The 17,765-nt window shown below is 48.0% G+C and overlaps 2 protein-coding genes and 1 non-coding gene across 3 annotated transcripts; 1 reads left to right on the top strand and 2 right to left on the bottom strand.

Annotated features, from left to right (window-relative positions):
* Window positions 1-751: 751 nt before the first annotated feature.
* LOC101766031 (calcium/calmodulin-dependent serine/threonine-protein kinase 1) lies at window positions 752-6,474 on the top strand. The gene is made up of 11 exons (XM_004958427.4): window positions 752-1,929; window positions 3,496-3,626; window positions 4,147-4,188; window positions 4,278-4,386; window positions 4,614-4,692; window positions 4,795-5,091; window positions 5,176-5,288; window positions 5,406-5,513; window positions 5,591-5,653; window positions 5,737-5,904; window positions 5,981-6,474. Exons 1-11 carry the CDS (start codon window positions 1,399-1,401, stop codon window positions 6,116-6,118), a joined length of 1,779 nt encoding a protein of 592 aa, XP_004958484.1. The 5' UTR covers window positions 752-1,398; the 3' UTR covers window positions 6,119-6,474.
* A 1,517-nt stretch (window positions 6,475-7,991) lies between these two features.
* TRNAA-AGC lies at window positions 7,992-8,064 on the bottom strand. Its single transcript has one exon. It is a non-coding gene; the product is annotated as a tRNA-Ala (tRNA).
* A 1,214-nt stretch (window positions 8,065-9,278) lies between these two features.
* Window positions 9,279-10,520, bottom strand: LOC101765618 (peroxidase 2). Its single transcript, XM_004958426.2, has 2 exons — window positions 10,167-10,520; window positions 9,279-10,049 (listed from the first exon to the last, which is right to left on the bottom strand). The coding sequence occupies exons 1-2, from the start codon at window positions 10,446-10,448 to the stop codon at window positions 9,279-9,281; spliced, it is 1,053 nt and encodes a 350-aa protein (XP_004958483.1). The 5' UTR covers window positions 10,449-10,520.
* Between the last annotated feature and the right edge of the window lie 7,245 nt (window positions 10,521-17,765).

The following is a 17,765-nucleotide window of genomic DNA, read 5'->3' as shown; positions in this document are numbered from 1 at the left end:
GAAAGATTACAGTGACAGGAGGGCGGCGAGAAGCCGGCCAGATCTGAAGCACGAACCAGAGATCCCAAATCCATGTCTACAAGTCAACTTGCTTCGCGGAGCCGGAGGCGATGGATGAAGAAGCACCACACGGAAAGGTGGGGGGGCGTACTGGCTTACTCAGCAAGCGGCATTGATGCCTCCATTACTCCGCCCCCCTGCTCAATTCTTTAGGAGGTTGGAGGAGGAGCTCACAAGGACAGCCTGTGCTCGTGGCCTTTTGGGGGGAAGAGAGGACGAACTGGAGAGAAGGCTACAGTGACAGCGAGACAGCGCCACAAATTCTCACCCTGTACATTTCTGCAACGAGCAGCAGGAGATCAGAATTCAGAACCATCATTTGCAAGTTTTGGCATGTTTTCGAAATGTAGTAGTAAATATTTTCCCAGCTGATTAAACCCTCTGTGCCTGGACTTGTTTGATGGCAAATGTTCAGAGGAACCTAGCTGTAGTGATTTTGAAAGAATTCAGTTAAATAATTCATGTATGTTTTGTACTACTAGCTTTGTAGCAAGGTGATTTTTTTGAAAAGATGTAGCAAGGTGATGAGTGATGACCAAACCGAGTACTCCATGGGAGTAGATGGCAACAAAGCCAAGAACAAAAGAAGTGCATGTCACCATGGGCAGGCACAGGCAGTGTTGTGCCGTGCTGTGCCACCCCAACCCCACCACCCCATTCCCCCTCACCAAAGCACAACACAACTGCACAGGGCTAGAAAAGAGAAAGGAGACGACCAAAAGAAATTGGAAAAAAGAAAAGAGCTCAAAAGCAAGCAAGCGCAGGCAGGCAGAGGCAAGGCCGCCTCCTCCGCCCCTTTTCTCGATCCCCTCCCAATTCACACAGGATTCACTCGCCCGCCAGTTGTTTCCTCTAGTGCCGCCCCCATTCCGCGCTGATCCGAGCCTTTCGCTCAAAGCTTCCAGCTTTTCCAATTGTTTGGTCACTTCAGGAATCAAGGAATATGTTCTTGCTCTGTGCGTGATAGATAGTCTGATCCATCCGTCCATCCTCTTTCCCTGGCATTTTGCTGCGCTGGGGCTCTGTGCGTGGCCACTGCAAGGGAAGGATTCTGGCCTGTTTTTTCTGTTCTTGGGGGCCCAAATTTCGGGCGAGATCTTCGCCTCAAGGTTCCTTGCTTTCCTGGTACTGGCGGTTCTTGGTGTTCACTGCAATTCCAAGGCAAGAATTTGGAGGCCATGAGGGCCCCTTGCGACCGATTCTGGTTGATTTCCCGGGTCGTTGAAATCAGGATGCCGCTCTGACCCACCGCCGCCTCGTTTCTTGGAGGAATTCCGAGGAAATTTCGCTTCAATTCGGGGTCGTTGAGCTAGAGCCATCCAGCTCTTGATCCGGTCCATGGGTCTCTGCCACGGCAAGCCGACGCAAATCCCGGAGCCCGACGCGGAGGAAGATCCCCATGTAACCTCCGGCGCCGGTGACGCCGCGGACGGCGCGTCCTCGCCGTCGGCGGCGCCGCCCGCGGCGAAGCCGGGCACGCCGAAGCAGCCTAAGTTCCCGTTCTACCTGCCGAGCCCGCTCCCGCCGTCCAGCTACAAGGGCTCGCCGGCGAACTCGAGCGTCGCGTCCACGCCGGCTCGCGGAGGGTTCAAGCGCCCGTTCCCGCCGCCGTCGCCCGCGAAGCACATCCGCGCGCTCCTCGCGCGGCGGCACGGCTCTGTCAAGCCCAACGAGGCGTCCATCCCGGAGGGCGGCGAGCCGGAGCTCGGTCTAGACAAGAGCTTCGGCTTCTCCAAGCACTTCTTCGCCAAGTACGACCTCGGCGAGGAGGTCGGCCGCGGCCACTTCGGCTACACCTGCTCCGCCAAGGCCAAGAAGGGCGAGCACAAGGGTCAGGATGTCGCCGTCAAGGTCATCCCCAAGGCCAAGGTTCGACACACACACTCGCTCTCATCTTCTTGCCATTTCCATGTCCCGTTCTTGTGCTGTTTGCATCATTTGCTGATTGAAGAACGTCTCTGTACTTTACATTCTTTGTTGTTTTATCCGTTCAGTTGCATTCTGCATGTTTGACCAAATTTTTGTCAGATTCCTGCGTGGTTGGATTCCAGCATGTCTACACCATGCTGCTATGCTCAGTTTTGTCGTCAAGATCCAGTCTTTTTAATTCGTCTGCAGTTCTCTATATGTGTTGACCAAGCCCTAGCATTTGGATTCTGCATTCTTTCACTCCCATGCTTCAGGTCTTGGATCCTAGCTCGGTTTTATCACAGCTGCTGCTCCGAGCAGTAGAATTAGGAACCTACACAAGCTGCATGTATGCTACCAGCAATTTGGCAGATCGTTGCTAATCGAGTTGGTTAAAGCACGTTTAGTAACTGATTAATGAAAAGGAGACACCTTTATCGTTTCTTTTAGCTCCCGGGGTGCTCGTGATTGCTGGTGGCAGGATGACCTCGTCGGTACGGCATTCATGTGGTGGATCCATCAAAGGGGAGGAGGCTCCTCCATCTCACCATATGGATGTCGACTGCCTCCTGCATTGATTAGCTTCATGTCGTGCTCATGGCGTCGGCTGCCGAGCCCTACCATCTTCTTCCCTCACGCTCCATCCGCAGGTGGACGAAGCACATGATCCCCTTGGATAGATCTGTAGGTCAAAAGGGAGCAGAGCTGTTGAATCACAGTTCGATGCTTTAACTCCGTTGAAGAGTTCACTCATTGTGCGCCTCCCTGCAATTATACAAGGGATCATTCAATTAAGGCCCTGTAGAGGCTCAGTATCCCCGGCCAGCCCAGTGCTTTTATGAGCAAAGCTGGCAGTCCTCCTGTTGCATATGCAATGCTGTGATGCCCCACCCCACAGCTACTCACATTCCATGTTATTGTGTTGTCTCTCAATCATAGGATGGCAGCAACAACAGTTTTTGGTTCATTCTTTCTAGAAAATGAGTTCTACATTCGTTGATATAAAAAGCAAGCGAAGTCAAATCACATCATTAAGATAGTAATTTTTCTTTAGGGAATTCCAAATGCAGTTTTGATAGGTTCATTCGATCGGAATGGCATTTTAAATAATTTTTTGTGCTATTTGTGCATTTCAGGCATTGATGCCAGCAAGAGGCATTTCATTTCTTTGTACCCATAATTGAACACTTGTTGCCTGTTCAGTGCACTGTTGTGGTAATATTGAGCTGAACAGTATTGGTGGTTGGATAGCGCACTTAGTGACCATTATTTGTGCTCTGAGATCTGCATATGTATGCCAAGTACTACTTTTTGTTGACCCATTTTGCTGTTATCATTGAAGAGGACTATGCGTTTGGTTAAGTATATAGAAACGGTTTGTTTGGTTTAGTATATAGAAATGCGCCCATACTTTACACAGAGGTTATTTTAACCGTTGGATTATTTGTTTAATTGTTAGCTATTTTCTGAAAATTGTGTGATTCCATATTTAAGACCAGTGTTTCAACTAATAAAGTTTTCTGTCAGATGACGACTGCTATTGCCATCGAAGATGTGAGAAGAGAAGTGAGAATATTGAGTTCTCTGACAGGCCACAATAACCTAGTGCAATTCTATGATGCTTTTGAAGATGAAGATAATGTGTATATAGTTATGGAGTAAGTTTGCATGCGCCTTTTATTACACTGAGTCCCTTTTTTATATTCTACATTCACATATTATTGCATTGGACAAGGTTCTCGTTCATGTATATGTTAGAGGGTTCAGACTTCAGAAAACATGTTCTGTAGATGTAAGCTATCTATCTTGATGGAATGTTGGCCATAATCCAGTCATTTGCCCCATTAACATCATGAGAACTTCTTTGATCACAATTAAATGAAATTATACATGAGAATACAACTATTTATATTCAAATAGTTTGATATGAGTTTCTATCTGCAAGCATTCATTAATTAACCCAAGAACTATCCTTAATTGAACACTTTACATATAATGGTTCAAAATTTTAATTCATTACTCAATCTTGATAAAGAACATAGTCATTTCATGAAGTTACCACCTTTCAGGATCTAACCTCATCTCTATAATTTTGGTTTATTATTTAGAATAAAGAACATGCACTTCCTGCTTCTTGATCATCTTTATCTTACCGAGTTGTTTCCTTATCTGTTTCAGATTATGTAAAGGGGGCGAACTGCTGGATAGAATATTAGCAAGGTACCTGTAGAGCCACAATAAAATAATTTTGAACAGTTCTAATGATTTACTCTAGGCTTCCGATTTGAACTTTCTTTCTATCTTTGCAGAGGTGGAAAGTACTCCGAAGAGGATGCAAAGGTTGTTATGGTACAAATTTTGAGTGTTGTATCGTTTTGCCATCTTCAAGGTGTTGTTCATCGTGATCTGAAACCAGAGGTAGGTTTCTAGCAAATTTTGATAAATTGTTTATTGACCTGGAAGGTTACCAATGCCAAGATGCTATGAAACTGAACCAAGGATGACACTGGATACCATATCTATTCTACTGGTTTTCTTGCATATTTTATTTATTCTTATCCATAGTACTGATATGCTTAGTCAATGCAATTCTTTTCACCCCCTTCATGTATGATGACTCGTGTATTTGTGCTTTCTTTTTGCAGAATTTCCTTTTCTCATCAAAGGATGAAAACTCTCCCTTGAAGGTTATAGATTTTGGTTTGTCTGACTTCGTGAAGCCAGGTATGTCTTATTGAGCTCCATTAAGGTCCATGTGTACGATTTATTTGTGCTAGATTTAATCTAGCTGTAGTAGGTCATAATGTCATGTTATATTTTCTGCAGATGAAAGACTTAATGACATTGTTGGAAGTGCATACTATGTTGCTCCAGAGGTGCTCCACCGATCTTATGGCACTGAGGCAGATATGTGGAGCATTGGAGTGATTGCCTATATCTTGCTTTGCGGGAGTCGGCCTTTCTGGGCTCGCACGGAGTCAGGAATCTTTCGAGCTGTCTTAAAGGCAGAGCCAAGTTTTGATGAGGCCCCATGGCCCACTCTCACATCCGAAGCTAAAGACTTTGTAAAAAGGCTTCTTAATAAGGATTACCGCAAGAGAATGACAGCTTCACAAGCTCTCAGTAAGTGCCAGATTTGTTTTGCATTGGTGCACACTGTTGCCCTGCTGCTAAGATGCTTAACTATTTGCTAAATGATAACTGCAGGTCATCCATGGATCCGTAATGCTCAACAAGTGAAAGTTCCTTTAGATATGATAATCTACAAGCTAATGAGAGCTTACATAAGTTCGTCTTCACTGCGGAAGTCTGCTTTGAGGGTATGCATTTAATCAGAATAAAGATCTTTAGTGTTCTTATTATGGTCTGCAGATAGCCTCTTTGCATACCCAGCTTAGTATATTGTGTTTTGCTAAGTATTTCTATGCATTTTCTAGGCTCTAGCCAAGACATTGACAACAAATCAACTGTTTTATGTAAGAGAGCAGTTTGAATTGTTGGGTCCAAACAAGAATGGTTATATCTCGTTGCAAAATTTGAAATCGGTTAGTGATTACTTTTATCTTTCCACTTCAATACATTTTTTACCTTGCAATTGCTGAAAGGCAAGTTGTCCATACAGGCCTTGGTGAAGAACTCCACAGATGCAATGAAAGACTCTAGGGTTGTCGATTTTGTTAACACGGTAAGCCACCTACAGAGTGTCTACTATTGTATCAGGGTTTTGCGGTATAGATCACTTACCTGCGCTTGTCATCATGGTACCAGGTGTGCACTCTTCAGTACAGAAAATTGGATTTCGAAGAGTTTGCTGCTTCTGCCATCAGCGTTTACCAGATGGAAGCCTTGGAGACCTGGGAACAGCATGCTAGGCGTGCATACGAACTGTTTGATAAGGAAGGCAACCGGCCTATTGTGATAGAAGAACTCGCATCGGTATGATTTCATCTGTTGAGTCAACTGTTAGTTCATGCATCATATTAGCTGATTACTGATATCTTTTGTTTGCCAGGAACTTGGACTTGGCCCATCGGTTCCTCTTCACGTTGTTCTCCAAGACTGGATCAGACACGCGGACGGGAAGCTGAGCTTCCTCGGTTTCATAAAACTTTTGCACGGGGTTTCTTCACGATCTATTCCAAAAGCCTAGTATACACCATCCCTGCATCCATCAACCAAGGAGATGACCGATGGCTAAGCCAATCTCTGGCTGGTGTGTGTTGTGTTGTGTTGAAGGTGTGGCTGGAGGATATTGCCTGAAACTGCAATGACACGAACGGAAATGCTTGATAGTCTTGTGTACGAGGTAAAAAAAAAAAGCTGATGCTTATGCCTAATACTTGTACCCCCTCCTCCCCATGCCACGTGTATTGATGATGTTGTTGTACTGAAGTAAGCTGTGTAGTCGAGTGTACAGATGAGGATAGGAGAAATGAATATGATGCAAGGGCTCTGAAAGATTTGTGACTGCTGTTTGTCAATGCCAATGCCTGCAATTCTAGCTGATCTGCGGCCCTCCATTGTCTGAACTGTCAATTCTCAAGGCATGAACGTCCCTGCCTCACCTTGCATTCAGAATCCAGTAGATACTGCAGTGTTTGCAAATGGCAATGCGATCATACTGGAATGCCTCGCTATTGCTCTCTCTCGGTTCATGGCGGTGCCGCGTCTAGACTCTAGCGCCTTGGTCTTGCTCTTGCTGTGGTACGGCACGGCGCTGGTCCCCGGCGGCCGTACGGCGGGGGGCAAGTCCGGTCAAGCTCGACGCCGAGTCCGGCCAGGGGTGTGGAGGCCCATTGACAGGCAGAGCGGCAGAAGGACCAGACTGCCAGCCATGGTCAAGAACTCAAGATAGCACCAGCTCTAGAGCCTGCCGCTTCGTTTAACCTGTTTGGAACTTTGGATGCATGGCTGATATAGTTTAGATGTGTGTGTTCGAAATTTTTTTACAGCCGTACATGTAGCAGAGTAAATCGGCACAGCATTTTGGCACGAAGGGCCTGTTTGGCAACCAAGTGTTAAAATTTAACACCTGTCACATCGGATGTTTGGATGCTAATTAGGAGTATTAAATATAGGCTAATTACAAAACTAATTGCACAGATGAAGTGTAATTCACGAGACGAATCTATTAAGCCTAATTAGTCCATGATTTGACAATGTGGTGCTACAGTAACCAATTGCTAATGATGGATTAATTAGGCTTAATAGATTCGTCTCGCGGATTAGCACAGGGTTCTGCAATTAGTTTTATAATTAGCTCATATTTAGTTCTCCTAATTAGCATCCGAACATCCGATGTGACACTGTTAAAGTTTAACACCTCGTATCCAAACACCCCCGAAGTGGCATGTGAAGTGCAGGCTTCGATCGGATTGGAATGGTCCATGGCTGGAGCTTGTTTGCTTACCTGTTTGGATGTATTCGTATGGTACTGCAAAACCCTGAAGCCTGTAGCCTGAACACGCAGGCACAGTTCAGCGCTGGTGTACTTGGAGAGCAGGCGGTAGATCGATCACCGGAGAAACCGGGCTGGTTTTTTACCGTTGCGATGTGAACAAAGGGAAGGGGAGAGCTACAGGCACGGACAGGGACTGTGCCTCAAAAGACACCCAAGCTCGCTTGTGTCTAGCGTCGTATGTGTACTTTGAAAGTGTGCGGGCCGGGGAAAAGTTAGTTTTTCTTTCTTGGAAGACTTGGGAGATGGAATGAAAGCTCGAATCATGGCGAATGATGGAGGCTTTTTTGTGTTGTGAAGATGTTAAGCTTGAACACTGCAGTCTTTCAGTGCAATGTCTCTGAAGACACGGTTGAGAACGGAGCCCAAAGGAAAAGAGTTGCAAGTGTGTTTTTAACATCTTTTTTACCGAGGAGATTGGATTGAATAGTGTATAGCGGAGGCACCTCAAAAGATGTACGATCTCGTTTCAGTAAAAGGAGGGAAAAGCACAACCGAAACGAGAGAGAGAGAGAGAGAGAAAAAGAAAAAAAAAGAGAGGGAAAAGCACAACCAAAACGAAACATGGAGATGCGGGGTATCGATCCCCGTACCTCTCGCATGCTAAGCGAGCGCTCTACCATCTGAGCTACATCCCCATTTGATGGGCACTTTATCATTTATTAATTATATATACTGAGTCCCCGTCTGCTCGCGACAACGCCAGATCAGAGAACGACCATGCTGCCGACTCACGGGCGCCTGCGCCTCACCGTGTCCCTGCCTGCCACCACGGTGCAAAAGCGTAGCAAAGCCAACCGACCGCGAAACAAAAATGGCCTAAGCGTGGTCGGACGTGTGTAGCAGTGCTCATGACGATCTCAGGGCGAAGTGACGAAGCCGGAAGCCCGGAACTACTACAAAAAGATCAGAGGAGGTTACTTACCCTTGGTCAATCAAGTAGAAATTAAAAACCCCAGGTTTTTGTGCGCAGGGAGGAAGGAGATCGAGCACGAGACCATGGAGCACGATCCGGAGGTGATCAGGATGAGGTAGGTGTGGCACATCGCACAGGAGCTGGACGGTGATGACCCGATTGCGGCGGCGCGGCGCTACGCTCGCATGGATGAGAGAGGGACCGGGAGGCCCCGGGCGCTCCGGTACGTCTTCGTGGCCAGCAGGAAGATAGCGCCAGGGCGATGCGTCTCGTTCCGCTTGGTGGGGGGTAAGCTCGTGCGGGAGACGGAGACCCAGGGGCAGCAGCAGGAGGTCCCGGCGAACGGCGGCGGCGTCGGAGGAGAACCGCCATCTTCGCGGTAGCCGCCGTTGCCGCCGCGGCCGGGTCGGAGGACGACCTGTGCTCGGCGTTTGGTTCTGCTCGCTTCCAGTTGAGCATCTCGTTGTCTTTGGGGGGCCAATCGAGATCGACGAGCATGAAGATGCTGCGTGCTGCTTGCATGTTAGACTGATGACGCTCATCTGCTCTCGGAATTTCTTAATGCGGAGTAAGTAACTATATATACTGAAATTTGCACGTATGTACTGAAATTTCAAAAATCATTGTAGCTTTTCCGATGTTTCTACGGTGCTATTCAAATCGATTGGAATGTAGCAGAGATGCGAAGTTCAAATGTTTTCTAAATTCAAGATTCATAAGAATACAACGGAGAGACACGTGAATACATATACTCCTATGTAACAGACGAAAGAGCTCACATAACTGATGAACGGCGCATTACAAGGACCCAACAGCAACCGTCAGACCGTAAGCCCAGAGCAATAGCTGTGCTATGCACGTGGGTACAAAACAAAGCGCAAGAAATTAGAGCAGCCATGCAAGAAATACAGATAACAATCTGATTCACCGAGCGAACTAGTTGACGATCCTGCAGTTCCTCCTGATCTCGCCGTTGGCGCCGGTCTTGACCTCGATGCTGGCCATCTTCACCATGGCCCTGGCAAACTTCTGCTCCCACAGCCCCGGCACGAACGCGTTCAGCACCACCGACGCCGCCGTCTGCCCCGACTTGAGGAGCGCCGCGTCCGACGTGAACAGCACGTTGCGGTTCAGCACGTTCTTGTAGTACTGGCTGTCCAGCCTGGCCGGCGTCACCACGTCCTGCACCACGGTGGGGTCGTTGGCCGCGGTCGGGGCGGCCGGGCACTGGCGCCGCAGCGACGCGGCCAGCGCCGGGTTCATGTCGGACGTGGACGCGTTGAGGCGGCCGTCGGTGACGATGAAGGACGAGCAGTGGGAGCGGCCGACGGTGTGGGCGCCGGAGAGCACGACGAGGTCGCTGACGTCGAGCCCCTTGGCGGCGAAGCTGGCGGTGAGCTCGGAGAGGTTGAAGGAGGGCGGGGGAAGGAACTGAAGCGCCTCGTCGGAGCGGGACACGCGGCCGTCGCGGCGGCCCGCGGGCATGGCGAAGTCGGCCCGGCCGCCGCTGAGCACGGCGCTGGCGTCGCGGCCGGCGAAGGCGACGATGTCGGCGCAGGAGACCGTGCCCGAGCAGGCGGCCTCGAGCGCCGCCTTGGCCGCGTCGATGACCTCGAATCCGCGCAGGCTCGGGAAGTTGGGTGGGGACAGCTTCTCCGGCTGCGGGTTCGCCGCGGTCGGGTCGAGCAGCACGGACGCGTCACAGCCCTGAACCACAAACACGTTGTTCCATGTGCAGAATTGTTAAGCATGCAGCGAATGCATGGTAGCACGTGAAGTACCGAAGAGAACACTGATGAACATGCACAGCATGCATGTACGTACCTGGACGAAGCAGTCGTGGAAGAGCATTCGGATGAGCCCTGCCCCGACGCCTGGGTTCTGCTCCACCGCCTTCTTGACGACGCCTCTCACGATCGCCTCGGCGTTCGGGCACGTGTGACTGTAGAAGCCAACCGCCAGGCCGGTGCCACTCGGTGTCGGGGTTGGGGCCGGGCTGGGGTAGCCCCCTCCCGAGCCAGGGTAGCCGTAGCCATAGCCTGAAGCTTGGCAGCATGTCACCGAGCACAGCAGCGCAAGCAAGGTCACAGCGGCAAGCCTAGCCATCGTCGTCTCTCAGGCCGTCGGAGGCTCGAAGCAGCTAGCGAGCAGTGGGATTGAGCTGCTAGCTGGAGAGTGCACTAGAGCATGAAATTGGTGGTGGGAAGGCTGCTGGCCGGTTTGCACGTGTATTTATAGTCGGATACGATGAGATACAGACGACGACGGTGGTTCGAACAGTAGCTTGTGCGGTCTTGATTGGTGAGTTCTTTAGCTCAATGTCAGCGACCAGCAATGATTTAGCGGTTGACTTATTGTGACGCAATTGAAAAATGATCAGTTTAAACGAGTAAGCGTCGTCTCATTGGCCCTGTGGTTAGTTGATCGAGGACTTTTTGGGTACCCTCTCTAGCCGGAGGCGATTAAGTTGCAGATTCCTGCTTGCTGTGTGGCAATGATCTCTTGGCGTCACCTAATCTCTTACACGATCAGTCGTTGATCGTCGTATGGTGCATGGTTACTTTACGAGATCAAGAGACGGTGCACGCCGTGATTTACAAGATGATTGACGACGCGCGCGGACGACAGAGGATGAACTAACGGTCGGTGCTCACGGTACTGCCGCGCTAGCTGCCACATTTCACTCTATACCATGCAGGCTGCAGCGACCGTTCACGCGTGCCAGCCCAGCACCAGGCTGATTACTTACGATATAACTGCATGCGTAGCCAACAACCGCAGTCGTCCCAACAACGGAAACATGCATGCTCTCGCAAACAGGTGGTTATATTTTGCAGGTTCTCTTCAATCGGGTTTTATTATTTGTTGACTGCTTACAAAAGGCCAAATTAACTTAACATTTATGATTTCCCTTGCACACATATAGAGCCCGGTCTTTCTTCACACATATAGAGCCCGGTCTTTCTTAGGCGACCGCTTGTTCGGCGCCCCATGTCACCTTTTATGTCGGGGAAAAGGTTGACCGCCAGGGGACTTAGAGGAAGGTCTTCGATGAGAGAGGAAGTAGAGATCATGTTGCGGTAATGTTTTAGTTACAATTCAGAACTTGTGAGACATGCGAAGTAATTAACTTTTGATGAAGACCGGTGTACTTTCCTTCCTTCAATGTAAAGTTGCAAACTCCACCCTGTAATCGTTTCTTGCTTCCCCTAGTTTTTTTCTCAAAATTTCTGAACTGCAGATGTAAACAGCTTTTGGCTTGATGAAAAGCCCTTTAATGCAATCAGGTGGGGATGCTCCCCCTGACACCCCCCTCCCAAAAAAAAACAAATTTTGATGAAAGATTTTATTCGCAAATAATCGATACATGTTTTGCCAAAATACCCTCAAGTATACAATCCTTTTCCTGTTTTCACCTTCTTTGTTTATGCTTTAGATACTATTGAGGGGCACATGTGTCACAATTTCTTCAAAAGAAGTATTACTTAGATGTGGGAGATTGGTAAAACTGAAAATATCTAAAAGTTTGGAGAGTACAAATAAAGAACCATTTCAGCTTAGCTTCTCAAGTTTTAAATTTAAGAGAAAACTATTTTATTAAAGTCACATGAATACCATGATCTGATGGTCATCCAGATAATAAAGTGTCTGTTAATAAAGATATAAATCTGATTTCAAATTAATCCATAGTCTAGAACTTATAAGAATTTGAGTTTCTTGAAATCAAGTCTTGCTCTAATAATTGCATGATAGTCCAATATGAGCAATTTATGAATTATGCAGTATTATAGCATGATTAAAAAAGATTTTCTGAAGATATAGTAAATAAATCATTAGTGATATGCCTAAATGAGATTATATAGTTTGCTGCACTCAAGAAGTAAAATATTGATGTCAAACCTCCTACAGCTCGCAGTATGAAACAATTAAATCATCCTTCAGTTCAGCAAAAGAGCATCATCAACAAACGTTTATGATTTTTTTAAAAGCATAATATAACTTTAATTTTGTCAACTAAAAATGAGTAACGTTATTAGGCAACACACATCAATATTTGCTTGTGGTCAGTGATCAAACATCACATTATTAACTCCTTTGTTGCTAAGTTTTTCTATCCATACTCGAAGTTATGCATTTCCTCCCTTTCTGTAAGTGGTGTACTCTAATGCTAAGTATTCTGCTAGGTCTATATGTATATAAAAACGTGAGTGACTTCAGCTGCAACATTGTACCTAAACAGACTTCTATCCATGATTTGTTTACTCATAAGTCATATGATATTGTGGTAGTTGGACATCATGCAAATTAATGTATTATTTTTTTTCCTAAAGTTCAAACCATGTTTAAGGTAATTTGAACCAAATCTAGAAATATCTTTGATTTGCAGATAATAAAGTATAATAGACAGAGCTAGTATATGATCTTCAACATCATCCTCTCTAAAAACATTATCTCTAGTTTCTATAGCTCGAAACAAAAGCAATTATATCGACCTTGGTTTATTAACCTGAGAACTGACTCACCATATAGATTGTCCATTATTGACTCAATACTTATACATAATACATCAACACAAATACAACCGTCGTTACTAATGCCCATCACCCCTAGCTTTAGCTATACTTCTCTACGTAACTTTTAACCATTTCATGTAGTGTGTCATCGTCCGCAAAAAAAGACTTGGCCGCCGGCCTGCTATCCGCGCGCAACATCAGTATCGTGATTATGGCGTGCCCATCAGCGACTCAAAGAGTCACTATTACCGACCCTACGCCACAGGGTTCACGGTACGCTGTGGCATTCCACGTTCTGAGTACATGGTATAGTACTCAATCCAGGAATGGGTTCGTTACGGTACGATCCTTGGGTCGACGGCCGGTACAGAAGATGGTACGTTGTCCTAGTTCTTGATGGCAGCTGCTAGATTGGACGACACATTGTACTGTTGGGCTGTAATGTTGGCTGTTGAATTGGACTGCACGCTGTACTGCTGGGATGGAATGTTGGCTATAAAAAAGGTTTGCATTGCAAAATGCAAGACTCGATGCCAGAATGAGTTTTACAGTACAATCCTTGGTCGGCGGGCGGTACTCCCAGTGCTTGATGGTATGTTGGATGCTGGATTGGACGGCATGCTATACTGTTGTGCTTGATGGTATGCTGCTGGATTGGACACCTATTGGGCTGGAATGTTGGCTACCAAACAAAAAGAAAAGTTTGCGTTGCAAAATACAACTCGATCTATATGCTAATAGCCATTATCTTAATAGTGATTTGGGTGGGAACGTATACAAATCGGCAACGTAATATTTCCAGTAATTTTATGGATAATCACCATGCGTATATAATCCTAAATATGCAGCGATCATGAACCTCATTTCACATTTGTTCTGAAAATCACTGGTTCACGTTTCGACATCTCGAACCCACATTTCTAAAGAGATGCACCCCTTTTACCTGAAACATAGAATGTGTCGATCCATATCCCGCGTAACCGTTCCTTGACCTGATCGTACCGGGAACTTTGTGACATCACACCAACCGTTAGTTGATTCTCTGTCCGTCATCGTCTGCTATATCATCTCTGCATCTTAGTCGCAAATCACGGTGCGTGCACACTAGTTCTCTCCATTTCGTTAAGAAACCATGCACCACCGTACCATACGCGACGGTGTGGTAACGACGTGCACCCGGCCAAGTAACTGTTGGCAGTTGGCACACAGCAAGAACCTCCAACTTACTCCTCCGGTTGGGGACAGAGTTTCTCTGTTACGCACATTACTCCAGTGTCTTCAACTAACCATAGCGACAATCAAAACTTTATCCATGCAACATCCGTAACCAACAGTCCAACATCTCATAATATTCCTGTCGATTTTCAGGCCATTCAGACGCTTGCTCGTCTAAACTTTTCGATTAATTTGAGTTGCGTCACAAGTCAACTGCTGAGCTGTGTGTCACTGTGTACCCCGTTATCTTGCTGACATTGGGCTAATCAAAGAACTCAAATTACAATCCAGAACGAACGCAATCATTCTTCGAACCACCGTCGTCCGTCTGTTCTCGTAGACTCGTACTGCAGATCATCCGACGACGACCAACAGCTCTCTCCGCCGTCACTGCACTCTCTTTTGCACGCACACTGTCATGACCCGAAATTGCAAAACAAGTTTAACATGTTAACATGAGCATCATTTGTACTTAATTGAGCATCATGGCCATGCAGTGCACATATTTATTGTTTATTGTTGAAAATTCAACTTGTGAAGCAACTCAAATTTTGATATGCAACTGTGCCTCCTGTTATTTTATTTAAATACTAGATGTAATTTGATGATTTTAAAGTATTTTTAATTCATTTTCCAGTGATGTTTCCTTATGTTAAAAATTCATTTAAGTTTCAGTTTTGGCTGTTTTCTTTTGTCAATTGTGTGAAAACTGAGTAGCTCTTGAGGTGATTCTTACGGCATTGTATTATTTGCATTTTTATCTTTCAAATAAGTATTTTTGGAAGAATTTTGGATGCCTGTAGCTGAGTCGTTTGAGTGGGGAAAGGTTCAGTTTGAAACCGACCGGGCCACGCGTCAGCCTCCTCTTCCTTCCTCCCCGCGCCTGCTCGCTCGCCGGTTGGCCAACGCCGACGGCGCCTGCCGCACTGCCGCGGCCGGACTGGCCACCGTCGCTCCGCCCCACACGAAATGCCGCCCGTGCCCTCACCCCTCTCCTCCTTTATATGCCGACGTCAGCGTCCCCAAACCCTAGCCACTCTTGTCTCCATTGCGCCGACACCAGTACTGCCACCTCCAAGCCCCAACGCCCCTTGCCGCCGCCGATTCGTCGCCGTGGGTAAGCCCTGCACTGATTCCTCGAGACCACGGCTCCCTCGCGACGTTGCGCTTTCGTTTTGCCCCTCACCCTTCTTCCTCATCCGCCGTGCAGGCCGGTCGTCGACGCCTCTGTTCGCCGCCCGCCGCCTGTCGCCGCCTCCTGAAGCTCCTGCGCCACCTCCTCCTCGCCACCTGTGCCGCCGCTGGTGAGCCCCTTGGGCTTGGGGCGTGGCCCCGCCGCTCTCCCCGCCGCCGCCGCGCCGTTTCCCCCGCCACCGCCGGCAGGGCCATGGCCGGCCGTGCGCCGCCCGTGCATGTGTCCTGTGTTGTGCGTGAAGGATGTGTGGTGGGAAGAAGAAAGAAAGAGAGGGGGTTATGAGGAGTTTTCAGGGATCTATGTGTGAGAGTTCAATAGATCTGAGGGTTGTTTTGAAAGTTGACCTCGGTTTTGTTTTATTTCCTGGATTTAAATAGCTACAAACTTGAAAAAGGCATAGAAATGTGTAGAAAAATGACAAAAATGTGAATTTTATTTTGCTGAGCTCCTGGTGATATCTAGTTTATTTCAAAAATGATTATGTTGTTCGGACCGCTAGATCACATAATACCCTACGTACTGTATGTTGTTTGCTTGTATTCAATTGAACTTGTCTTGAGGGAGTTCCTGCCCGCCCTTATATACTGGGGGAGCAGGGTTACCGGGTAGTTGTCATACAGGAGTACTAGTCGGATTCGACTAGAGAGTCCTACTCTAACTCGGAGGAGTAGTTTCCATGTCCTCGACTAGTCCCTTGGAGTCCATGCAGACTACGTCACCCTGTACCGTAGTCTCCATATCTTGATACGATTCGGTGTACGTCTCCTGATGTGGGTCCGTACAAGTCTTCTGGTGGGTCCATAGGTGTATGGCCGACAGCCTCCTCGCGCCTCACAGCCGCGCGCCTCTCCTCCTCCTGCCGCGCCGCCTCCTCGCGCGTAGCAACTGCACGCCGCGCCTAGCGCCGCTCCGCCGCTGCCTCCTCCTCCAGTAGCACTGCTCGCTGCTCCTCCTCTTGGCGCGCGCGCATCGCGTCGGCGCCGCTTCATCCTCCACCATCACCGCCCTCCTCCTCGCGCTGGATGTCACCGAGCCGCGAGAGGAAGCACAGGAGGAGGCATGTGTGGCCGCCAGAGTTGCGCCGGCTGCCGGGCCTGCAGCTCCCACAGAGCCCGTGCCGTCCGTGCCCTGCGTGCCCGCGGGTCGGTGCTACCGCCTGGAGCCCGCCATGGGGAGGGGAAGAGGTCAAGGGAGCTGGGAAGAAGCTGTCGTCACCGGGTCAACCCATCCGCGCCGCCGCCGGATCCGCGGGGGATGACACCCGCCGCCCCGGGATCCGTGTGGGGGAAGGTCAGATTCGCGCCGGGAAGAAGCGCCGCCGCCAGGATAGGGTGGCGCCGCTACCGGCTGAAGTTGGGCTCGGGCATGGGAGAGAGAGGTGAGGGGTAGGTGGGAAAAAATTAGGCTCTAGATACCAATTGTTGGTCCAAATTGAACTTTTCTATTAACCACAGCCACAAAGGGAAAATTTAGGGTACATATAGGTCAACCATGGGTAAGTGGCTTAGAAGTTAAGCAAAGCATCTAAAGAGCTTCTAAATAGATAAGGTGCAAACAGGAGATAGATAGCACACCTAACACACACATGACTTAGTGTATCACGGCGAACCTGCAGCTGGAGAATCTCTCCCCGCCCACTTCCCCAGCCTGCGGGGCTTCGAGGTCATCGACGCCGCCAGGCGGCGCTCGATGCTCCTAGCTTATACAAATTGGCATGGAGAAAGCAGCGAACTGTTCAGCAGGAAATCACAAATCAAAATTGGATGCGCGGTCTGTGGCGCATGATAACTTTTCAGGAAATGGTGGAATTCGTTGATCTGTGGGATCTGGTACAGAATGTTCACTGAATGATCAGCCTGATTCCATCACATGGAGATGGACAGCAAATGGGTTGTATTCTGCGAAGTCGGCGTACAAGGTGCAATTTCAGGGAACTTTCTTCACTGGCTAACATGACAGTATATGGAAAGCTTATGCTGAGGGCAAACTTAAGTTCTTTGGTTGGCTGCTGATTCAAAAGAAAATCCTAACGGCCGATAAGCTATAGAAGCTGGCTGTGTTCAGCCATTTGCCCTCTTCGTGACCAAGAGCCTGAAACTGCAAACCACATTTGCTTGCAGTGCTACTTTGCTAAGGAGATCTGGCTGCTCATTTGCAACTGGTTGGGTTAGGGTGTCGGTTTTCTGTCAGGTGCAGACAGTGACATTCAGGAATGGTGGGCAGCAACCCTGACGCCATTATAAGGTAAAGACCGAAGATCGACAGCAGCGGTACTGATGTATGTCACTTGGAACATATGGAAGGAGAGAAACCGAAGGATTTTTGAGAACAAAGCGATGCGCTCGGATCAAGTGTTTGATCTCATACAAGCCAAAAGCTGTTTGCGAAGGAGAGAAACCTGATTGCATTAAAGGGCTTTTCATCAAGCCAAAAGCTGTTTACATCTGCAGTTCAGAAATTTTGAGAAAAAAACTAGGGGAAGCAAGAAACGATTACAGG

The sequence above is a fragment of the Setaria italica genome, chromosome II (genome assembly GCF_000263155.2).
Source record: "Setaria italica strain Yugu1 chromosome II, Setaria_italica_v2.0, whole genome shotgun sequence".
NCBI lineage: Eukaryota > Viridiplantae > Streptophyta > Magnoliopsida > Poales > Poaceae > Setaria > Setaria italica.
Note: the sequence above shows the minus strand (reverse complement) of the source record. Positions and strands in the feature narration are given on the sequence as shown.

What these genes read in the sequence shown, in the direction of transcription:
- LOC101766031 (XM_004958427.4), top strand. Translation starts at nt 1,399, where the DNA reads ATGGGTCTCTGCCACGGCAAGCCGACGCAAATCCCGGAGCCCGACGCG. An exon ending in TTGTCGATTTTGTTAACACG is followed by an intron (nt 5,654 to 5,736) that starts GTAAGCCACCTA and finishes TCATGGTACCAG; the next exon opens with GTGTGCACTCTTCAGTACAG. An exon ending in TGATAGAAGAACTCGCATCG is followed by an intron (nt 5,905 to 5,980) that starts GTATGATTTCAT and finishes TTTGTTTGCCAG; the next exon opens with GAACTTGGACTTGGCCCATC.
- LOC101765618 (XM_004958426.2), bottom strand. Translation starts at nt 10,448, where the DNA reads ATGGCTAGGCTTGCCGCTGTGACCTTGCTTGCGCTGCTGTGCTCGGTG. An exon ending in TCCACGACTGCTTCGTCCAG is followed by an intron (nt 10,050 to 10,166) that starts GTACGTACATGC and finishes TTTGTGGTTCAG; the next exon opens with GGCTGTGACGCGTCCGTGCT.